General features: G+C 34.7%; 1 protein-coding gene across 13 annotated transcripts in view; it reads right to left on the minus strand.

The window, feature by feature from the left end:
• The window catches only part of axo (axotactin), a 508,380-nt gene that overhangs the window by 350,906 nt on the left and 131,244 nt on the right, over nucleotides 1-26,230 (minus strand). For all 13 annotated transcript variants that reach the window (XM_073983728.1, XM_073983738.1, XM_073983733.1 and 10 more), the window contains 3 exons: nucleotides 14,723-15,538; nucleotides 5,754-5,997; nucleotides 5,264-5,483 (listed from right to left, as the gene is read on the minus strand). In XM_073983728.1, the coding sequence (XP_073839829.1) occupies nucleotides 5,264-5,483; nucleotides 5,754-5,997; nucleotides 14,723-15,506 (1,248 nt within the window). In that variant the 5' untranslated portion in view covers nucleotides 15,507-15,538. The remainder of the gene's footprint in view (nucleotides 1-5,263; nucleotides 5,484-5,753; nucleotides 5,998-14,722; nucleotides 15,539-26,230) is intronic.

Raw genomic sequence — 26,230 nt, forward strand, 5'->3', positions numbered from 1 at the left:
TTAGTATCTCCTCCGCAAAACTTTTGATCTTTAATCCTAATCAACATTTTTGTCGTTTCATACATCCAATATTTTTAAAAACTCCTAAACACATACGTTTTTTAAAAAAAAAAAACATTTTTTAATATATACAGGCTGAGCGTATATCTCTGTCAGCAAAGCTGACTGATACTTTTTTACTTGTTTTTAACTAAAATTGCTTCCGATATTTAACTAGTAAATATTCTGTATACAAATTTCATGTCTTCGGTGATGTAGAATATTTTCCTCTTTAAAATTATGTTTTATTAGCCAATTCGGAAAAGGTCCACCTTTAACTCTAAAATGAGTTTTAGTTTTTTCACATTTTCTACCATTAGTTTCGATTTTTCAGGTTTGGTGTATTTAGAGACCTATAGTAAAATGTAATTGCGGACATTTTTGTGGAGTGTCTGAAACCGCTGATACCCAACCTTAAAGACGATTTGAAAAGTTTATTAAAAAAGGGACCAAAGAGACCCCTTTAGCGAGTCGTTAGTGGATTAACACATCCCACAAAAATTGTACGCAGAGCATTCTCAGTAATATTGCGAAAGACACTATATACCTAGAATGCAAGAATTACGAGGAATCTTACTCAGAATATTTCCAAAACAGTTCACAAAGCGAAATATTGGACCCCCTATTTAGGTTACCTCCCGACGTAAAGTTTCAAAATCCCGATAACTGAGACTTCTATTTGTCGGTCCTTTTTTTCAATCTGTAATTTTAAAAAATGTTTAATTTTGTTGTACAGTATTATCAAGCTCTCTCCAACAGCAGCAAAAATATCCACCAAGCAAATAAATTTCCACAACTTGGAAATTGTCTTGTAATACATCGGTAACGCATTTCAGCATGTCTTTGTTATTATAGTTCAAGTAAAAACATTAATTTCTGCTGGGCCCTGATGCCTAAATTTGGTAAAAAATGTACCTAAAACGTCTTCAATCTGCTGGTGCATTTATATGAGAGAAATACCAAAAACTGGACTTTTGTGGACGATTTTTGGTGAAAAAGATTCGTGGCCTGCTAACCACAAGTGTCAAATTACTGCAAGTTCTGTTAAAAATTGTAGCTAAAAGCCTCAAAATAGCGAAAATCGGAGGCACCGTTATATGGGAGTAATTCCAAAGCATAAACCTATTTTGATGATTTTTGGTGGAGAAGTTTCGGGACCACTGAGAACCTTAAATGTCAAATTACAGCTAGTTCGATCAAACAATTTAGCTAAAACCTCCAAAATACTTTAGATCGAGAGGTACCGTTATATGGGGGCAATTCCGAAACGTGGACCTATCTCGATATTTTTTTGTAGATAAGTTTTTTGGTCATTGGGAACCTCAAATGTCAAGTTTCTGCTAAATCGGTCAGAAAATGTAGCTAAAAGCCTTAAAATACCCTTAATCGACCTATACCGGTATATTGGGACTATGCCCAAACGTGGACCTATATCAACAATTCTTAGTGGAGAAGTTTTTGGGCATTAGGAACCTCAATTGTAAAATTTCTGCTAATTCGGGCAAAAAATGTTGCTAAAATATTTTTAATCGGGTTGTACCGTTATATTGGACCTATACCAAAATGTGGACATATAACAAAATGTGGACATATCTTCACCATTTTGGTGCAGAAGTTTTCTGACCTCTTGAAACTCCATGTGTTAAATTGTAGCTAATTTGGGCGAAAATGTATCTAAAATTCTCAAAATTCCTTAAATCGGGTGGTACCGTTATATAGGGGCTGCACCAAAACGTCGACATATATTGTCCATCGTCGAACTTAACCTGCCTACGGAAAAATACACTCTGGTGCCAATTACTGCGGACGATAGAGTGTGTACAACAGACGGGCAGAGGGCATAGCTAGATCATAATATGGTCGCAAATGATTAGTTCGATGTGTTAAAAAAAGGAAAAACATACTTAAAATACCCTCCATGCTATGGGGGAGGTTGAGTTTCTCCACATAAGTTTTTTGCCCACTTCGACCCATGAATATTATCAGATCCAAGGCTTCGGAGTCGGAGTTGGAGTCGGAGTCTGGAGTCGGAGTCTAGCAAATTTTGCTGGAGTCGGAGCCGGAGTCGTGAAAAAAAGCTCGACTCCGACTCCGGGCAACACTCTGTTCTACATTTATCAAAATTTGTCAAATCAATTTAAATTATTTAAATGATCATAATTTAAAAGGAACTCTTAATCTCTATTTTGACTACAAAATGCATATCGGAAACATTTTTGGGTCAATTGAGATCTTTTAGAAGATTTACAGGCCATTTTATAGAAGACTCGCTGGTCTTCTCTTGTTGTTTTTTATTAGAAGTCATTTGTGTCTGCTGGAAAGAACCTGTTGGACTTCTATGAAAGACCTTGTAGTACTATAAGGGAAATCGTACGAAAGACCTACTAGACTTTTTGCTGAATTTGTTTGAGAAAAGTTAGAATCTTCTTAAAGACGATGTTCCTGCAATTTTTTAAACGACATATTCGGTCTTTTGAAGAACCATGCGTCTTTTATAAAGAGGTCTGCTTTTTATAGAAGAATAGTGTGTGGTTATCTATAAGTAAACCAACTTAACCATTTCTCTCTCTATTTAAGGGGATATTCTTATGCTATCCTGTTGTTCTTCGATGAGAAGAGATCAAATGATTATTCGATTAAGTCATGCATCCGGGATAAATTTGTCAATACATTTATGCTAAGGAATGAAAAATATTTAACAAATTGACGTTAAATTATGAGCATTACCTCTATAGGATGGTGGATATATAAATTTCTAGAACTATTTAATCATTTCCGAAACACAACGAACTTTATAAAGTATAAAGATGTAAAATTGCAGGAATAGGCTTTTTTTTAGCATATCGGCACGGCCCGAATTTATGTATTTCGAAGGTTTTCTTTTGTCACATTACGTGGTGCAATACGTAAAAAATAACTATGGACGGACAAGAATCCGAGATATTGTTCATGAAGATGAAGAGTTATGTAGACAAAGGCCTACAAGTGTAAATCAAAATTCTTAACGGTTTGAAGAAAATGATCCCTTTTGACATAAAGTTTTCAAGTAACCTTAACCGCGAAAGTGTATGTTATGGGGCAATACCCTATTTTGGTCTTCTATCACGTTGCGGTGTTAAAATATCGTTAATTTTACATAACTCAAAAATTACAAAGAGTGTTACCGGTCAGTAATTATGGTAATTTGGTATTTCGAGTCTCATTGGGTACATAAGTCAAATTCGGAAAATTGTAAATATACTCGTATGTCGGTGTTTAGGTCCGATTGCAGTTGCTTGCTACATGTTCTGAAGTGTGAAGTATGCTGAAGTGCTTGTTACTTTGTATTCCGTATTGTCAACGAGAAAAAACGAACAATATAGATCTATGTTTTCGTATCCTCCCAATGTAATGTATCTTGAAAGTTCAAACTGAGATGACTGTAATTTAAGTTGTGAATTTTATGTTATCTGTTTTCGGAGTCGACTCCGGAGTCGGAGTCGAGAAAAAAATTGGACTGGAGTCGGAGTCGGAGTCTGACCAAAAATGGCTCGACTCCGAAGGCCTGATCAGATCATCACCAAAATCAATAGGATTCCTCCTCTGTGAACGCAAACATTTCGTGATTATCCAATCAAAATGTATAAAATGTCGTCCAAATCGGATGATCAATTGGTACATAAGTATTCTTGTTATGTTAGTTATTGTTGTTTAGTAGTATGCAAACATTAACATGATTGTCAAATTCAGAACTACTTCTCCGAACCAATTGTAGCCCTGTCGCTGTAGAAATCTGCAGAAGGAAAAGGACTTGGTTCGGCCACATCTTGCTCCGACCACACGGAGACATCGCCAGAACAGTCCTAGACTGGAATTCGCAAGGACCAAGAAACACCTGGATCCGTTGTACAAAAGGAGAACTTGAATCAGCCCATATAACCTGGGGTCAGGCAATGATGGAATGATAGAATGAGATGGAGAGAGCTTGTCGATGCCATATGTTCTAACTGAACTTTTTACCCCTGTTTTTACTTAATTAATAAATTTTTATGTAAGTTATAAGGTTGTACGTAAGGAATACACCCAAAGATCCAAATTGAATAGGAAACAGTTTTAAGTTAACGGACTGGTTTCAATGCACAATCTAAGCGATTTATATTGAATCCCAGCTACTCTATTTTAGTTTAGTATTTATAACTATGTATATTCCATTACATACTAAAACAAGTGAGCAAAGGCTATAGTCGGGATGGGGCCGACCATGTGATACCCTACACCACTACCCCTGTGCATAAGCTTTTCACTGGGAAACATTTCTGTTAGGGAATATAATCCGACTACCACCAAAAATAATATGCCTCTTTCTCTCTGGGACCCCCATAAGCAACCAAAATTTCGTGACCATCCGATCAAAATTACGACTTGTAGCTTGATTGCAAAAAATGGCAGAATTGGATGCATTACCGACTATTGTGGTATCTACCTTGTTTGACCACCTTCGCCAACCTGCTTTACACCAATGTAAAGGTAATATTTTCTTCTTCCATTGACAGGTTTTTCCGTTGGAATACCACTACTAGAAGCCGATATATACACAAAGAATAAAACTTTGAATTTGTCTCCAAATGAGTTTTTCCCCATTCCGACCCCTAAATATTATCCGACTATCACCAAAATCAATAGGCTTCTTCATCTGTGAGACCCCCATTAACCCTCAAATTTTCGTGACGATCCGATCAAAATTGCGACCTGCAGCGTGATTTCCAAAAAAATAGAAAAATGGGATGTATTACCGACTATTGCGATATCTCCGTCATTTGGTTACCTACGCCGATCTAGTTTACATCATTGTAAAGACGGGATCTTCTACTTTCACAGTCAGGCTTTGCTTTTGGAAAGTTTACAACTAAAGCTGTGATATTCGTCAATATAATTAAAATCGCAAAAATTAAAATTGGGGTTTTATTTGCTACTATTGTGATATCTTCGTTGTTTGATCACCTACGAGCACCTACTTTACATCATTAGAAAGCTGATATTTTCTACATTAATTGTCAGGTTTTGCTTTTGGTATACCCCATATAGAAGCTGAGATATTCACTTTGTCTTTTTATCCCCACATAGTGGTGTAGGGTATAAACACTATTAGTTCAAAATCGTGTTCACTGCAAAGTCCATTTACATTACATTGTATTTACATTGTATATATGTTGCATAATATTGAAAACTAGACAAACACACTTACCATTACACTATGCCATTCGTCGCGATTTAGACCTTCACCCACTGTTACACTTGTCGAATGTTTGCCAAAGACATGAACAACTTTTAATTGTCCCTTCTCCACGATGACATACAAAGCATAAGGATTCAAATTAATACGATCGGGATTTTTCACATTATGATAGACAAGAAGGCCATGTGGTAAACGTGTACGAAATTGAAATGAAATTTCACGACATAATCTGCAGGAAGAAACAGAAAAAACAAATTAAATGCAAAAGGTTCAAGCTACATAGCAGCATGTACATTAGGGTTATAACTTTTTTGTACATTTTTGGTAAATATCAAAAATGCCAACAGGACAGAAAAAAATCAAGAAATGTGTTGTCAACGAATCGATCGAAAATATGGGTTTATATTACAAAGGCATTATTCCCCACATTATGAAGGAGTGTGTTTTTTATTTTTGTTATAACCCTAATGTAGAAATGATATGGAAATTATAATTTTACCTTAATTGAAATGTTTGTATAATATCACCATCGATTTGTATGAAGGTATTGTTTTCGGCAAAAACAAAAGTTTTCTCCTGTCCAGTTTCGGCAAAAGTCAACTCAGGTCCACGCTGTTCAAAGGGTATGGGACTAGTTTCAAATTCACCATAACTTGGAGACTGAGTATACGAGGGCGGAACAAATGATGATTCGGTGGTACTGGGTTCACGAGTTGTTGTTTGCAGGAATGGTGGCAATGTATCTGAAAAATGTAGTTAAAAAAATTATTTTAGTTTAGATATTAGATACTTGTGGTATAAGTATTAACTAATATAAAAAAAAATATAAAATACAAAATATAAAAAATTAAATATAATATATAAAATATAAAGTATAAAAATATAGAAATATAAAATGAAGATGTAAATAAAATATTAAGTATAAAAAACATAAAATATTAGATATAAAATGTAAAATATAAAATAAACAATATAAAATATAAACTATAAAATACAAAAAATAAAATACAAAATATAAAATAAATAATTTAAAATATAAAATATGAAATATAAAATATAAAAAATTAAATATACAATATAAAATAGAATATAAAATATAAGATATAAAATATAAACTTAAAGTTTAAGTTTAACTTATAAAAACATAAAATAAAGATATAAATAAAATATTAAATAAAAAATATAAAATTTTAAATATAGAATGTAATATATAAAATAGTAAATAAATAATATAAAAAATAAAATACAAAACATAAAATATAAAAACAAAAAAATATAAATAAAAAATATAAAACATAAAAAATAAAAAAAACATATAAAAATATATACTATAAAATATAAAATACAAAATATAAAACATAAAATAAATAATTTAAAATATAAAAAATAAAATACACAATATAAAATATATACTATAAAATATGAAAAATAAAATATAAAAAATGAAATATACAATATAAAATATAAACTATAAAATATAAAATATAGAATACAAGATATAAAATATAAAGTTTATATAATAAAAAAATATAAAATAAAGATATAAATAAAATATTAAGTATAAAATAATAAATATACAATTTTAAGTATAGAATGTTATATATAAAATAGTAAACAAATAATATAAAAAATAAAATATAAAACATAAAATACAGAAATATAAAAACAAAAATATAAATTTTTCACATTTATTTGTAGACCAAATTCCGTCACATAGTCCAATTTTCATCAAAATCGGACATATACAGCGTGTTTCGTGCATCAAATACCTCAAACCTGCCTAAAATATATATGAGAGCTATATCCAAATTTGAACCGATTTCTATATAATACGGCACACTTATTTCTAGACTAAATACCATCACACATTCCAAATTTAATTGAAATCGGTCATATATAAAATATAAAACATTAAATATACAATATAAAATATAAGATATAAAATATAAACATAAAGTTTAAGTTTAACTTATAAAAATATAAAATAAAGATATAAATAAAATATTAAATAAAAAATATAAAATTTTAAATATAGAATGTAATATATAACCCTTTCGGCCCCAACGTTGCTTATAATCAACTTCGATTTTGACGTCGTTTTATTTAAAACTAACGGAATTTTTTCCTCAAAGAACACATTGCTTTGGCTAATTGTAGTCCTAAGAATGCAAAAATTATAAAAAAGTGCCAGTTGTATCCTGATCAACAGAACTACGATGCATTATTCAATGTGAAGTCTGGAAAATCACGGCATGTCAAAAATCGATGTGTACAGTCCAATTTATTTAAATCGTTTCTAAATCAAAATGTATGAGCTTTATGTTAAACTTTAGTTTTGATTCTTCAAAAGTAAGGTCAGAGGTATACTTCTATACGATTATAACATTTATATTTACATAATTGCACAAAATAATGAGCAAATAAATTTTAGATAAAATGTACTGTATCTTCCGAAATAGGTGGGGGGTAACGCCCACCAATTTATGTTATGTCTTATTTTTGACTTATACTTTAATTCTATGTTTTTAAAATAACTACTAATGCGAGGAAAAAAGTTCGGGGCCGAAAGGGATAAAATAGTAAATAAATAATATAAAAAATAAAATACAAAACATAAGATATAAAAACAAAAAAATATAAATAAAAAATATAAAACATAAAAAATAAAAAGAAGTAAAAAGTCGTTAAGTTCGGCCGGGCCGAACTTTTTATACCCTCCACCATAAAATAGTCTTAATTAAAATGGAATAATTAGGGTCCTTTTACAATTTTAGGTGGAACAACTTTTCGAAAATGGATATACTCCTACTGTCTCCCACTATTGCTTAAATTACACTGTGAACACCAATGTTGGGGCAGAGATAATTCCTTTTGGAGATGAATGCCCTTGGTGTGTGTATATTAAAAACCCCGAAGGACAGATGCGCCAGGAGTCGAACTTACGCGTTATGGCGTGATGAAGTTTTTGCAAGGGACCCTGTAAGCCATCATGAATTAGCATTATATCAGCATCCGGCAGAAAGGGGCACACGTGCCCCTGATGAGAATAACAGCAGAACAACCACCGTTCAGTCTTCGTTCTGAAGTCAATGAAGAAGGTTCTGTTGTCGCTTGTTTCAATAATTCTTAATGTTTGTGGAGAGAGCGAAATTTACGCTCTCGATGTCGTATGCGTGTGACCACACATTCTTCATTTGTATTGGTGCCGATACCTGCATTATATCTTTGTTTGTTGTTTTTGTAGAGCACTTAAGCAACAGTGAACATAGATATAAAGCTAATTCCTGATGGCCCTGGGTCTCTAACAAAAATTTCATCACACCATAATGCGGAAGTTCGACTCACGGCGGATCTGTCCTTCGGGGTACATAATATACTCATCAAGGCCTTTCTTCCCCAAGAGGAATTTTCCGTGCCCTAGACTTTCACCTCCATTTTGTTGCACAGTGTTATCTAATCTAATCTAAAAAATGTGTACAGCTAGGTGAAAGGTACCACCTATGGGGCTATATCAAAGAGTCAACCTATCTTTAAATTTTTGGCGGAGAAGTTTTATAGCTGCAGGGAACTTCAAGAGTCAAATTGGGGGTAGTTTCATCAAAACAATGTAGACCCTCAAAATGGACCCATGATGACGAACTTTAGTGAAGAAATATCGTGACCACTGAAAATTCCCGAAAATCGGGATGTACAGTTATATGGGTGGATATACCAAAACATGGACCTATATTGACGATTATTTTTGAACAGACTAAATTGTAGCTAAAATTCTCAAAATACCGATCATTACATCTAGTTCGGTTAAAAATTGCAGCAAAAATTCTCAAAATACCGAAAATCGGGAGATACCGTTATATGGGGGCTATACCAAAACATGGACCTATGCTGACGATGTTTCGTTGGAGATGTTTTATGACCACTGAGAACTTCAAATGTCAAATTACAGCTATTTCGGTTAAAAACTGTAACTAAAATGCTCAAAATACCCAAAAACGGGAGGTACGGTTGTAAGGGGGCCATACCAAAACATGGACCTATGTTGGCGATGTTTGGTGGAGATTTTTCATGACCACTGAGAACCTCAAATGTCAAATTGCAGATAGTTCGGTTACAAATTGTGGCTAAAATTCTCAAAATACAGAAAATCGGGAGGTACCGTTATATGGGGCCTATACCAAAACATGGACATATGTTGACAATGTTTGGTGGAGATATTTCATGACCACTGAGAACCTCAAATGGCAAATTACAGCTGGTTCAGTTAAAAATTGTAGCTAAAATTCTCAAAATACCGAAAATCGGGAGGTACCGATATATGGGGGCTATACCAAAACATGGACCTATGTTGACGATGTTTCGTGGAGATGTTTCATGACCACTGAGAACCTCAAATGTCAAATTGCAGATAGTTCGGTTACAAATTGTGGCTAAAATTCTCAAAATACCGAAAATCGGGAGGTACCGTTATATGGGGACTATACCAAAACATGGACATATGTCCATATCCTTTGAAGTATAAGTTTGTTGATCACTAGGAACCCTAAGTGCCAAATTATAGCTAATTCGGTCTGCAAATGTGGCGAAGAACGTCAAAATACCTCAATTCCGGAGGTACCGTTATATGGGGGCTATACCAAATAGTGGACCGATATAGCCCATCTTCGAACTTGACCTGCCTATGGTAAAAAGGCCCTCGGGTGCAAAATTTCAGTACTCTATCTCAATAATTGCGGACGCTAGAGTGATTACAACAGACGGACGGACAGACGGACATGGCTAGATCGTCTTAGAATTTTATCCTGATCAAGAATATATACTTTATAGGGTCGCAAATGATTAGTTCGATGTGTTACAAACCGAATGACAAACTTAATATACCCTCCATACTATGGTGGAGGGTATAAAAAAACACATATAAAATACAAAATATAAAAAAATATAAAAAATAAAATATAAAATTTAAGATGTAAAATATAACAAGTAAAAAAGCATTAAGTTCGGCCGGGCCGAACTTTTCATACCCTCCACCATAAAATATTCATTCCTGTCCCCAACTTTAAGTGAGTACGTTAAAATGCCAGATAATGTACATAAAATGCTTCATTCGGGAGGCCCTTTTTTATGGTGCCTATATCTAACTGTTGACAATTTTTGGTGGGCTAGAAATTGGGAGGTACTGTTATATAGGGGTTCGGTTAAAAAATTTAGCTAGAATCCTCAAAATATCGAAAATCGGTACATAACGTGGGAACTTCAAATGTCATTAACAGCTAGTTCGGAGGTATCTGGGCTATACGAAAATATAAACTAAAATGAACAATTTTTGTTGACTTTTAAATTTCAAATTACAGAAAGTTCGTCCAAAAAATAAAGCTAAGGTACGGAAAATCGGGAGGTTTGTTTTGGGGATATATAAAAACATGGACCTACGTTTGTTAAACATTTTTAGTAAAATCCTCAAAGTACCGAAAATCGGGAAGTATCGTTATATTGGGGCTATGTTGAAAATTGTTGATTCAGATGTGTGGTGACCACTACAACCTTCAAATGTCAGATTACAGTCAGTTCTGTTAAAAATTGTAGCTAAAATTGCCAAATTACTGAAAATTGGGAGGTACCGGTACATGGGAGCTATATCCGAACATGGACCTATGTTGACAATTTTTGATGGAGAGGTGTTATGACCACTAAGAACTTCAAATATCAAATTACTGCTAGTTCGGTTTAATATTGTAGCTAAAATCATCAAATTACTGAAAATCGGGAGGTACCGTTATATGGGGGCTTTCTTGACAATTTTTGGTGGAGAGGTGTGGTGACCACTAAGAATTTCAAATGTCAAATGTTCAAATTACAGATAATTCGGTTAAAACTTTTTGGTAAAATTTTCAAAATACCTGAAATCGGGCGGTAACGTTATATGGGGGCTATTCCACAACATGGACCTATGTCCACTAGTTATATAAGTTTATTGACATTTAAGAACCCTAAATGTCATTTGATAGCTAAATCGGTCTGAAATGTAGATAAAAACGTCAAAGTGCCGTAAATCGGATGTACCTTTATATGAGGGCTATACCAAAACGTGGACCTAGGTCCACAACTTTTGTTATATAATTTAGTTACACTTAAGAACCCTAAATGTCAAATTATAGCTATATCGGTCTGAAAATGTAGCTAAAAACGTCAAAATACCGTAAATCGGGGGTACCGTTATAAGGGGGCTATACCAAAACGTGAACCTATGTCCACAAGTTTTGTTAAATAAGTTTAATGACACTTAAGAACCTTAAATGTCAAATTATAGCTAAATCGGTCTGAAAATGTAGCTAAAACCGTCAAAATACCGTAAATCGGGGGGTACCGTTATATGGGGGCTATACCAAAACGTGGACCTATGTCCACAACTTTTGTTATATAAGTTTATTGACATTTAAGAAACCTAAATGTCAAATTATAGCTACATCGGTCTGAAAATGTAGCTAAAAACGTCAAAATACCGTAAATCGGGGGGTACCGTGGACCTATGTCCACAAGTTTTGTTAAATAAGTTTAATGACACTTAAGAACCCTAAATGTCAAAATATAGCTAAGTCGGTCTGAAAATGTAGCTAAACCCGTCAAAATACCGTAAATCGGGGGTACCGTTATATGGAGGCTATACCAAAACGTGGACCTATGTCCACAACTTTTGTTATATAAGTTTATTGACATTTAAGAAACCTAAATGTCAAATTATAGCTACATCGGTCTGAAAATGTAGCTAAAAACGTCAAAATACCGTAAATCGGGGGTACCGTTATATGGGGGCTATACCAAAACGTGGACCTATGTCCACAACTTTTGTTATATATGTTTATTGATACTTAAGAACCCTAAATGCCAAATTATAGCTAAATCGGTCTAACAATGTAGCTAAAAACGTCAAAATACCGCAACTCGGGGTGTACCGTTATATGGGGGCTATACCAAAACGTGGACCTATGTCCACAAGTTTTGTTATATATGTTTATTGACACTTAAGAACCCTAAATGTAAAATTATAGCCAAATCGGTCTGAAAATGTAGCTAAAACCGTCAAAATACCGTAAATCGGGTGGTACCGTTATATGGGGGCTATACCAAAACGTGGACCTATGTCCACAACTTTTGTTATATAAGTTTATTAACACTTAAGAACCCTAAATGTCAAATTATAGCTAAATCGGTCTAAAAATGTAGCTAAAAACGTCAAAATACCGCAAATCGGGGGGTACGTTATATGGGGGCTATACCAAAACGTGGACCTATGTCCACAACTTCTAATATATAAGTTTATTAACACTTAAGAACCCTAAATGTCAAATTATAGCTACATCGGTCTGATAATGTAGCTAAAAACGTCAAAATACCGTATATCGGGGGGTACCGTTATATGGGGGCTATACCAAAACGTGGACCTATGTCCACAAGTTTTGTTATATATGTTTATTGATACTTAAGAACCCTAAATGTAAAATTATAGCCAAATCGGTCTGAAAATGTAGCTAAAACCGTCAAAATACCGTAAATCGGGGGTACCGTTATATGGGGGCTATACCAAAACGTGGACCTATGTCCACAACTTTTGTTATATAAGTTTATTAACACTTAAGAACCCTAAATGTCAAATTATAGCTAAATCGGTCTAAAAATGTAGCTAAAAACGTCAAAATACCGCAAATCGGGGGGTACCGTTATATGGGGGCTATACCAAAACGTGGACCTATGTCCACAAGTTTTGTTATATATGTTTATTGACACTTAAGAACCCTAAATGTCAAATTATAGCCAAATCGGTCTGAAAATGTAGCTAAAAACGTCAAAATACCGTAAATCGGGGGGTACCGTTATATGGGGGCTATACCAAAACGTGGACCGATATAGCCCATCATCGAACTTGACCTGCCTGCAAACAAAAGACGCATTTTCCCAAAATTTCAGCGTCCTATCTTCATTTTTGTGGATGCTAGAGTGATTACCACAGACGGACGGACGGACGGACGGACGTGCTCAGATCGACTTAGAATTTTACCCTGATCAAGAATATATATACTTTATAGGGTCGCAAATGAGTATTTCAATGCGTTACAAACGGAAAAACAAACTTAATATACCCTCCATACTATGGTGGAGGGTATAAAAATATAAAATATGAAATGTGAAATATAAAAGATAAAATACATAATATAAACTATAAAATATAAAAATATAAAATAAAAAATATAATTATATATAAAAAAATATAATATAAATATAATATTAAATATGAAATATAAACTATAAAAAATATAAAATTTAACATATAAAAAATAAAATATAGAGTATAAAATACAAAATGTTTATTTTATTTTATAACTATAAAATATAAAATAAAGATATAAATAAAATATTAAGTATAAAAAATATAAAATATTAGATATAAAATGTAAAATATAAAATAAATATTATAAAATATAAACTTTAAAATATAAAATACAAAATATAAAATATAAGATATAAACATTAAAATATAAAATAAAGATATAAATAAAATATTAAGTATATAATAAAAACTATAAAATTTTAAATATAAAATGTAAAATATTAAATAAATAATATAAAAAATAAATAATATAGTATAAGACATAAAATACAGAAATATAAAATATAAAAACAAAAATATATAAATATAAAACATAAAAAATAACAAAAAAACTTATAAAATACCAAATATAAAACACAAAATATAAAAAATAAAATATATAATATAAAAAATAAAATATAAAATTTAGAATATAAAATATACAATTTAAGATTAAAATTTAAGATATAAAATATAAAAATATAAAATATTAAATGTAAAAGATAAAATAAATAATATACAATATAAAAAATAAAATATAAATATTAAAAATATAAAATAAAAAATATTAATATATTAAATAAAAAGATTTGAGATATAAAATATAAAGTATTAAATATAAAATAAAAAATATTAAATGTAAAATATAAAATTAAAATAAAATACAAAATACAAATATAGAACGTAAAATAAAAAAATATAAAATATGAAATATAAACTATAAAATATAAAAATATATAAAATTAATAATATAAAATCTAAGCTATAAAATAAACAAAAAATTAAAATATAAAATGTAAAATAAAAAATAAATAAAATAAAATATGAAGTAAACAAATTAAATTAAATATAAAAAATATAAAACTTAAACTATAAAATATTATATATAAAATATAAAAATACAAAATTAAAAATATAAGATATTAAATGTAAAATATAAAATTAATAATATAAAATAAAGTCTATAAAATGTAAAACAGAAAATAAAAAATATAAAATATGAAATATAAACTATAAAAAATATAAAATATAAAATTTAACATATAAAAATAAAATATAGAATATAAAACACAACATAATTATTTTTATTAACAACAGCAACTTACGTGGCGCTCCTATACAATGGAACAGACATTCCGCTTCACTGTTGAAACGATTTTGGGCGTTTCCCTCACAGCCGCCCCAAATATACGACGTACACTCATTTGTAGTTGATTCATAACGCCACTTAAACGTATACTGCTTACATGGTCCCGGGTCAGCGGGGCCAGTACATTTATCGTAAATTTTCTCTTTTGGCATTGCTACAATATTTCCAATACTACCACCTGGTACAACACCATTTACCACCACACCTGTACCCACATTCATGCCCATACCCATACCAGTGGCATTTAACACATCAACGCCTCCCGTACCGGAATTGACCAATATAACCGGCAAATTGCCATTACCACCGGTCATATTAATGTCACCCGTTGCCACATTTGTATTGGCCAACAAACCATTGTTACTGCTGCCTAACGGATTGGAATTAATGGCTCCTTGATTGTTGACATTTAAAACATTGCCAATATTGCCATTGATGTTATCGTTATTGTTGTTATTGCTATTGAGGATATTAATGTTGTTGGTGTTGTGATTATTATTGTTATTAGGATTGTTGTTCATGTTTAGATTGTTGTTGTTGTTGCTGCTGCTGCTGAGCAAAACCAATGGATTGTTGTTACTACTTTGGCTAGCTTGTGGATTCAGCAGGAGAGAATTGCTGGCAGCGGGTATAGCTTGTGTGCATTGATGGTAATGTGAAATCAACAGGACACTTATGCTGAATAGTTGAAGCCATTTTGTTGTTGTTCTTCGTATTGTTTTTGGCAACATGTAAGGCATTATTGATGTTTCACATTAAAATCTGTTGAGAACTGTAAATAAAAACAAAAAACCAAACATGAGTGAGACAGAGAATAGTAGAATAAATGTTGCTTGCAGAAAAAGTTATTAGCACTTAATTAAAGTTAAACAAATTAAACTATAAATCTGGCAGTTTTTAATGTTATAATATTTTTAAATTTACAAAGTAGTTAACAAATGTTAAGTGAAAGTTAGAAACTAAAATGTTCTCAATGATATAAAAAATCGACAATTTGTCAAAAATATTAATTTTAAAGGCAAATTGGACAAGTATAGTATGTACTTATCTCGATGGCATCAGATCTTATCCTAGGAATAACATATAAATATAAACAATAACAACAACAGCACAACCAAACGCACCAATAACAAATTGTTATTCGCATATCAATATGATAAATACAAATAATAACCCAATTATGTATAACAACTTTTCAAAACTGACAGTGATGTTGTTTTTAGTTGATAAACTCAAAGAAAAACACCACCATTAACATAATGTTCATCATCCGTGACAGCAAACAGAGGAAATGGGAAAAACGAAAACAAAAAATCCATGATAAGATTTGTGTCAAAATCAGCAACGTAATCATTCCATGCTGCATCGATGACGTTTGAATATATCACAGCGTACAATCTTCCATTCCAAATTGCATTTAAAAGCGTTCATAGTTAGCACAACAACTTTTAGCAAAATCTAACATCAATAACCAGCTGGCGTAGCATATCAAGGAAACAAGCAGGACAAAACACGAAAAAAGTGGAGAAAAGTTAACATTGGGTTTGAGTTTGGGAAAGGTAGAATTTTGCATACCCTTTTAGTAGGACTTAGTTAAATAATTGCAGAGCAGTAATAAAAAAAAAATACAATTAGTTCGGTCAAAAGAAATATAGATAAGATATTTAAAAAATACCGAAAATCGGGAGGTACAGTTATATAGGGTTGTACCAAAACGTGCAAATATTTTGACAATTATTGTGTGGTCATTGGGAATGTCAAATGTCAAATTACAGGTAATTCGGTAAAAAAATGTAGATAAAATCCTCAAAATATTGAAAATCGGAAGGTACCGTTTTATGGGGGCTATATATGGACCTATCTTGACAATTTTTGGTGGAGAAGTTCCTTGACCACTGGGAATCTCAAATGTTAAACTACAGGTAGCTTGGTCAAAAATGTAGCTAAAATAGTAAAATACTGAAAGTTGGCAGACGGTTACATGAGGGCTATACCAAATCTTGGACTTATTTCCTCAAATGTTAAACTATAGGTGTACAAATTACTTTTGTACATACTTTTTGCTTGTGTCGAGGCGCTGGAAATTCTGATGATAAAGAATAAATTTTCCACTCGAGTTTCCAGCAGCCTAAATCAATAAATATTTTATTACCATTATGAGTTCAGATCATAAGTGGTAAATTATGTTGTCATATGTCGGGAACACTTTAAAAGCATTTAAGATCCCACATGCAGCGGTAGCTGTTATCACTAGTGTTGTGTGTGCATTACGAGCGACCGCACTTTAGTTTTTATGACTCTTCTTATGACACACACGATGTTGGAAAATTCTTCATTGATCAACGGATTATTTGGTTTGGTTAATGAAGGGTTTAGAGATAAGAATTAGTGATAGTCTAGGTTAAGAAATATTTTGTAAAGTAGCATGTAAGTTGCAATTTGAAAATAAAAGAAGGCAGTGTCTCATCAACACCCAACCGGCCAACGTCTTTATTTACATTTGGTCCATCGAGCCTTCCCTTTGAAAATGGAAAGGGAGACCGGCGGCGGAAACGAACGAGAATAGAAGATAAACGGATGACGTGAAGAAAAACAATGCACAAGAGCGGTTGATAAACGAAGAAGACGAACAGATGGCGAGAGCAAGAACGAAGTAGAAGAAGAATAGTTCACGAGAGGAAAACGAAGAAGTCGAACCGATACGAAGAAGTTATACAAAGAAGGCGAAACGAAGAAGACGAAGACGAAAGGAATTACGAAGAAAAGAGGAGCGAAATTACGAAGAATAAGAGGAGCGAAATTACGAAGAAAAGGGGATCGAAATTACGAAGAAAAGGAGGAGCGAAATTACGAAGAAAAGAGGAGCGAAATTACGAAGAATAAGAGGAGCGAAATTACGAAGAATAAGAGGAGCGAAGTTACGAAGAATAAGAGGAGCGAAATTACGATTACGACGAAGAGGAGAAGCGAAACGACAAATGAATCGAAATTACGACAAACGAAGCGAAGGAGAACGATACGAATAAGGAAGTAGTATTACGAAGAAGAAGGACTCGATACGACGAAGACGGAAAGGTCTACGAATAAAAAATACGAAGGAGGAAAGAAGAACGAACGGAGAGGATGACCTAGCGGGGAAGAAGTGGAAGAAGCGAAGAATTAAAACAAACATACGATCTACGAGCGGAGAAGATTTGAAAAAAAAACACCAATAAAATTTAAAGCAGCAGTGTGCTCAGTGATAAGAAGAGCATTACTCTACAACTTTAACAACGGCGGCGGGAAGATGCATTCCCATTATGCTTAAAACGAAGACGAGAGGAAGAACGAATACGACGAGAGAAGTCGAAGTATAGAAAATTAAACCCTCGACAAAAAACGATAAGAAAAAAGAGGAAGACGAAAGAAGAGGTAATCGGAGCAGCGGTGAAAGTGGAACAACGGACGACGAAGAAAAAGAGCAATTCTGCGACAACAATCAAGAACTAAGCACTATTCCATATATTAAGAACTAATACATCATAATTTATACAACATGGATGCAGAAGATATTTCATACAAGAATCGATGGTTAAGAAGTTTAAGCAGAGGATTTAATTTCACTCTGGCGAGACTCAACGACATGATGGCTGACGTGGTGGAAATCGAAGGAGATTTCTTTTTAAAACAAACGTATAGATCCTTGGACCATAGTATGAGGAATCTTAAGGAGAGATACGACATAATTTTAAATCAAGGAGGAGGTAACTGTTTTATGGAAAAGCAGTTGGAGCAAGCACAAACAGATTGTTTCTGGACACAAAGAGCAATAATGCGAAAACTGGGTGCCATTAAAGAATTCGAGGCTGATTTCGAGAAGAAGTCAAACAACTGGAAACCAAGATACTCCTGGTCACCAGCAGTTGAAACATCTTCGAAAGAAACTAAAACGACGATATACAAGAAAGCAATCAATTATATTGACAGTAGTGAGAAGGGGTCAAATGAAGCTGAACCATCATCCATGGCCAATAATCAATCTAAAGCAATAAACGCCGAAAGCAGCATGGTGGGAGAAAAAGAAAAAGTGCAGGTGTCGTTAACAAACGAAATACAAAAAAAGATCAAGAAACCCAAACTCAATATAAATTCAAATTCTATTAACGACAGTCCAACAACGATGCAACAACATCTAAATCAGCAACATGAGTCGGAGACAGCAGCAATAATTGACCAAAATTTGCCACTCTTAGCCCTTGAAGAAGATGAAATTAACGGTGTTTTGATACATCGAATCCATAATAACAATATTAATCTGGAGGAATTACAACAGCAGCATCATCACCAGCAGCGACATGAAATGTTGTCATCGTCCTTATATGTGAACGACCAGTTGGTCGAAAAGAGTTCCTCCATAAAAAGAAACATCGAAGACAGTAAAGCAAAGGAGGTTCTTGGCAATAAGCGGTGGGCACATCAGAAGACCACTCGAATAAAGGAGATTCAAAGGAAAGTATTTAGGTTTCTAACGGTCAACAGAAAGAGATGTTCCATACGAAATATTGAGCTAAAGAAGGAGGCCATTCTTGAGCGACGGAGGTCGCCAAATAATTCCGAAGTCTGGAAGATGAGATCGACTGATGCAGGTGAAGGAAAGCGCAACAGAAATTCTATGGAGAGATGGTTGCAGCGATTGGCAGGTGCCATCACGTAAACGCAGATGCAGGCTTGGTCGCATTTTTATTATATTTTGATAGCCTGCCCCAGGATGTTTAATTCTTAAACATTCATTTCTTTTATTTTTTCGCAAACCTATAATTATTTTTATATGCAGGTCAAGTCAACACTATCAAACATTAATTTTCTTCATATATTGAGTTAGTTTATATTTAGTGAATCAACAACGAATATTTTTTTTAAATGTTATTATTTTTAAAGGCCGCCCAGAATGTTTAATTCTTAAACATAAATTTCTCCTAATTGTTAAACGGTTTTATAGTTATCATAGATACAGTCCACAACTAATCTTTAATTTCTTAATTTCATGTATTTATTCATATCTCAATCCTAATCATTAAACTCCAAGCTGTTTTTTTTATGCCGGCCGCGAGAATGTACAAATTACTTTTGTACATACTTTTTGCTTGTGTCGAGGCGCTGGAAATTCTGATGATAAAGAATAAATTTTCCACTCGAGTTTCCAGCAGCCTAAATCAATAAATATTTTATTACCATTATGAGTTCAGATCATAAGTGGTAAATTATGTTGTCATATGTCGGGAACACTTTAAAAGCATTTAAGATCCCACATGCAGCGGTAGCTGTTATCACTAGTGTTGTGTGTGCATTACGAGCGACCGCACTTTAGTTTTTATGACTCTTCTTATGACACACACGATGTTGGAAAATTCTTCATTGATCAACGGATTGTTTGGTTTGGTTAATGAAGGGTTTAGAGATAAGAATTAGTGATAGTCTAGGTTAAGAAATATTTTGTAAAGTAGCATGTAAGTTGCAATTTGAAAATAAAAGAAGGCAGTGTCTCATCAACACCCAACCGGCCAACGTCTTTATTTACAATAGGTAATTCCGTAAAAACTTAAGGTAAAATACTACAAATACCGAAAATATGTAGGAACCGATTAAGGGGGGAGGGGGTCTGTTTCAATACGTGGATCTATCAGTCAAAAAATTATCCGTGTAAATATTTTGTGGCCACTGGGAATCTCAAATGTCAAATTACAGGTAGTTCGCACAAAAATTGTAGATAAAAACCTCAAAATATCGAAAATTGGGAGATAGCGTTATATGGGGGCCATACCAAAACGTGGTCAATTTTTGGTGAAGAAGTTTCTTGACCACTGGGAAACTCAAATGTTAAATGCAGGTAGTTTGGTAAAAATGTAGGTAAAATACTAATAGAATAAATCGGGAGGTACCGTTACATGAGGAGGGCTATACCAAATCGTGGACCTATCTTGACGATTTTCAGTGGAGAAGTTTCCTGATTACTGGGTACCTCAAATGTTAAACTATATGTAGTTCGGTCAAAAACTTTAGGTAAAATACTAAAAATACCGAACATCTGGAGGTACCGTTTTAGGGGGGAGGTGGGAGGCTATACAAATACGTGGACCAATCTTGGCAAATTTTATGTTGAGAAATTTTGTGCCGACTGGGACCTTCTAACGTCAAATTTCAGATTGTTCGGTCGAAGAATGTGGATAAAATCGGCAAAATACCAAAAATCGGAAAGTACTGTTATATGGGGGCTACATCAAAACGTGGGCCTATCATGAAAACTATTGGTGGAAAAACTTCGTGACAATTGCGAACCTCAAATATTAAATTACAGGTAGTTCGGTCAAAAAAATTAGATAAAAAACTCGAAATAAAGAAAATCGAGTGGTACAGTTATATGGGGGCTATAGCAAAACGTGTACATATCTTGACAATTTTTTTTTGTGGATATATTTTGTGGCCACTGGTACCTCTAATATCAATCTACAGGTAGTTCGGTCAAACAATGTACATAAATCCTTAAAATACCGAAAAACGGGAGATACCATTATATAGAAGCTATACCAAAACATTTAGGTGAAATACTCGAAATAACGAAAATCGGGAGGTACCGTTAAATGGGGGCTAAACCCATAAGCCAAAAAATGTGGATAAAATCCTCAAAATATCGAAAATTTGACAATTTTTGGTGGATAAGTTTCTTGACCACTAGGAACCTCAAATGTCAAACTACAGGTAGTTTGGTCAAAAAATTTATATAAAATTCTTAAAATGCCCATAATCGATGGTTAGTAATCGATAGGTAGTGCTATACCAAAACGTGGACCTATCTTGACAATTTTTGGTGGAGAAGTTTCTTGACCACTGGGAAGTTCGGTATCGAAAATCGGGATGAACCGTTATATGAGACTATACCAAAACGTGAACCTATCTTGACAATTTTTGGTGGAGAAGTTTCTTGACCATTGGGAACCTCACATGTTTAACTACAGGTAGTTCGGTAAAAAAATGTGTAGGTTCCGTTGTAGGGGCGGCTTTACCAATACGTGAACCTATTTTGACATATTTTTTGTTAAGATATTTTGTGCCCACTGGGAACATCTAACGTCAAATTACAGCTTGTTTGGTCAAAAAATGTACAAAAAATCGGCAAAATACCGAAAATCGGGAAGTACCGTTATTTCGCGACAATTGAGGAACTCAAATATTAAACTACAGGTAGCTCGGTCAAAAAATTTTGGTAAAAGACTCAAAATACTGAAAGTCTGGAAATACTGTTATATAGGGTCTATACCAAAATTTGGACCTATCTTGACAAACTTTTTGTTGAGATGTTTTGTGCCCACTGGGAACTGTGACGACGAAAGTCGATACGCTTGTTTTTGTCCCCACTTTTCTTGTTGTTATTGTTGTTTGAAGTATAAATGTTGAATTATATATGTTGAATTATATTGAATTACATAATGAATTCCTCGATGAAATCTGCTAAGAACACGTGGTTTTTCTATAATGTGATGGGTACCACAAATTATTTTTTTGGTTAATAGGTATCAACTGGTTTTTCCTATAAAAGGACGGGAGGAAATTGAATGGGGGAAATTTTGGTAAAAGACTCAAAATACTGAAAGTCTGGAGATACTGTTATATAGGGTCTATACCAAAATTTGGACCTATCTTGACAAACTTTTTGTTGAGATGTTTTGTGCCCACTGGGAACTGTGACGACGAAAGTCGCTACGCTTGTTTTTGTCCCCACTTTTCTTGTTGTTATTGTTGTTTGAAGTATAAATGTTGAATTATATATGTTGAATTATATTGAATTACATAATGAATTCCTCGATGAAATCTGCTAAGAACACGTGGTTTTTCTATAATGTGATGGGTACCACAAATTATTTTTTTTGGGTAATAGGTATCAACTGGTTTTTCCTATAAAAGGACGGGAGGAAATTGAATGGGGATCAGTCAGTGTTCAAAGGAAGTGAAGTCAACTAGTGCGCGAATTCAATCGAGTGGAAGGGAAAAATCGCAGATAACCAGGTGAGTCAGAGTGGTGATATTCAATTGCTTGCCCAGATTCCTTGAAGTGTTTGTAACTCTTGGAATTCCCTCGCGTACTCTTGCCCAGATTCCTTGAAGTGTTCGTAACTCTTGGAACTCCTTCGCGTACTCTTGCCCAGATTCCTTGAAGTGTTCGTAACTCTTGGAACTCCTTCGCGTACTCTTGCCCGATTCCTTGAAGTGTTCGTAACTCTTGGAATTCCCTCGCGTACTCTTGCCCAGATTCCTTGAAGTGTTCGTAACTCTTGGAAGCCCTTCGCGTACTCTTGCCAAGATTTCTTGAAGTGTTCGCAACTCTTAGAACTCCCTCGCGTATTCTAGCCCAGATTCCTTGAAGTGTTCGCAACTCTTAGAACTCGTGTACTCTTGCCCAGATTCCTTAAAGTGTTCGCAACTCTTGGCACTCGTGTACTCTTGCCCAGATTCCTTGAAGTGTTTGCAACTCTTGGAACTCGCGTACTTCTGCCCAGATTCCTTGAAGTGTTCGCAACTCTTGGAACTCCCTCGCGTATTCTTGCTCAGATTCCTTGAAGTGTTCGCAACTCTTGGAACTCGTGTACTCTTGCCCTGATTCCTTGAAGTGTTCGCAGCTCTTGGAACTCCCTCGCGTATCCTTGCCCAGACTCCTTGGAGTGTCCGCATCTCTTAGGTCCCCGCGTAACCTTTGCAGGTTCCATGAAGTGTCCTTAACTCTTGGAACCCCCCTTCGCGTGAGTCCTCTTCCCCGCTCGTCCAGTTAGTCAAGTAGTTCGGAGAACTTATCCAGGTCTCCTGCGAAGCCTATAGAAACCTTGCCCATATCTATCGTTTAGCCCATACTTCCACGGCAACATGTCTGGAGGAGGACCCGACCGGTGGGCGAACTTATCCAGGTCACCCAACCGGCCGGTATAGACGGAGAACTTATCCAGGTCTCCCACACAACCAATATTCGGAATCTACTCGGGTCTCCCATCGAGGCTGGATTACCAGCGGTCGGAATTCCAAACCTTTGTATACACTTAAAAATTTACCCTTGTGCACTCCTTAAAAGAAAACGAAGTAATAAAACAGTGTCGATTAAAACCCAACAAGAAACCCGTGTTATCACTCTCTCGGTCTTTCCACTTATAAATTTCTGTGACGGACTCTGGACCCCCGGGAGCTATCCCAGCAACCGGAGAAAACTTGTCGTTACAGAACCTCTAACGTCAAATTACGTGTTGTTTGGTCAAAAAATATATGCAAACACCTCAAAATACCGTAAATCGGGAGGTACCGTCGAAGTTAACCTACCTATGGGAAAAATAAACTCGGGTGCATAAATATAACGTCCTAGCTCAATTATTTCGGACGCTAGAGCGATTACAACAGACGGGCATGGCTATATCGGCACTTTATATTGATGCTTTGTAGGGTATATCAATGCGTTACAAACGGAAAAACAAATTTAATGTACCCTCCATACTATGGTGGAGGGTATAAAAAGACAAAAGAAGTCTGAATTTGGCACCATCTGTCTACTCCATATTGCCTATAAGATACTATCCGTAATATTGTGTTAACGACCATTTGGCTATGTCAGTGCGGCTTTAGACCCGATAACTCCACCATTGACCATGCTAGAAAACATGGAGAAGACCCTAGATATTCATATTGACACTTAACATCTTCTTGTAGCTTGTAGAGTAGAATTCTAAAGCCCAACACGCTCAAAGGTATTCCAAGCCATGTCTGAATTTGGTGTACTCTCAAATATCATTCGGCTTTATAACTGATAACTCAGTTAAAATAGGTTTTAGGCAAGGAGATCCTGCTGGAAAAGGTTATATGTAATGAAAAGGCTAAAAAATGAGACACTATTTACAAATAGCCACATGTTACCTGCTTGTGCCGACGACATTGACTTCATAGGCCGAAGTAACTGATATCTAAATCTGGTAAAGTAGGTATGAAGGTAAATGTCGACGGCCGGTTCTATGTACCGGATTGACCCGAGAAAACATCTTCCCGGCCAGGGACCATCACCCCAGCAACTACATTTTCGTGTTCTTCTTTATTTTTATTTTTGGAGCGGTATGTTTCGGAATGTCTGCTCCGGACATTTTTGGTCCGTGGCGGGATAGAAAGTAACCCCAGACCATGGTTTTGCACCGTTTGCCAGCGTCTCCTACAGCATAGGTCGGTGTCGCTAACATGCAAATGCTGCCGTGGATGGCAGGGAGTGTTCAGGCCTGACCTGCCTGAGGAAGTATTACGATAGGAATTATATAGCTACGTGCTGCGCCAACGTCATCCCCAGTGAGTCATCGTCGTCGGATTATGGAACTCCTCCGTAGTCTCCCCAACAGCAGTACCAGCCTTAAACACAGCGTATTGCTGTTCCAGTTCCTGAGAATTTGACATTCCTGCAGTTTAACTGCGATGTCGAAGAAATATAATGGTCGCGGCGATTCTGAACAACAACTGCAGTCCTCTGAGTTATGATGCATACAACGTACTTCGCTTGGATCGTACGAGAAGTGGGTGTGGTGGACTTGCATTCTTTTTGCACCAGTCTGTCCAGTACAGACCTATCTCGCTTGATCTTGACTCTAGTGACCCATACTATGAATGTATGGGGGAAGCGGTGAAGTATGGAACCGCCGAGATACAACTACTGAATGTGTATATCCCGCCGATTAATAGCTGTGCAAAGCGTTATTCGCCTGACATCACCGAAAATCGGGAGGTACCGTTCTATGGGAGCAATTTGAAGGCGTAAACCTATACCTACAAATTTCAGTTCTGCACTCCAAACGAACACTAAATAACAAATTTCAGCAATTTCGATGGAATATTGGGGCCACAACCTCCAAAATACCGAAAATTGGGAAGTACGGCTCTATGAAAACTATTTGAAGCGAAGCGAAGACTAAACACCAAATTTCAGCCATTTCGGTGGAGTATTAAGGCAACCTTCAAAATACCTAAAATTGGGATGTGCCGTTCTTTGGGGCCTATATGAAGGCATGGACCTATACCGACAAATTTCATATGGAAAGTTTTATACCCGAAATGAAGACTAAATACCAAATTACAGCTATTTCGGAGGAATATTGAGGCCACAACCTTCAAAATACCGCAAATAGTGAGGTACCGTTTTATGGTAGCTATAGGAAGGTGTTAGCCTGTACCGACAAAATTCAAATGGAAAGTTTTATACCCCAAATGACGACCAAATACCAAATTTCAGCCATTTCGGTGGAATGTTGAGGCCACAACCTTGAAAATAACTAAAATTGGGATGTGCCGGTCTATGGGGCCTATATGAAGGCGTGGACCTATGCCGACAAAATTCAAATGGAAAGTTTTATACCCCAAATGAAGACTAAATACCAAATTTCTGTCATTTCGGATGAATATTGAGGCCACAACCTTCAAA

This window comes from Musca autumnalis, unplaced genomic scaffold (assembly GCF_047663935.1).
Source record: "Musca autumnalis isolate F117 unplaced genomic scaffold, ASM4766393v1 scaffold_4, whole genome shotgun sequence".
Taxonomy (NCBI): Eukaryota; Metazoa; Arthropoda; class Insecta; order Diptera; family Muscidae; genus Musca; species Musca autumnalis.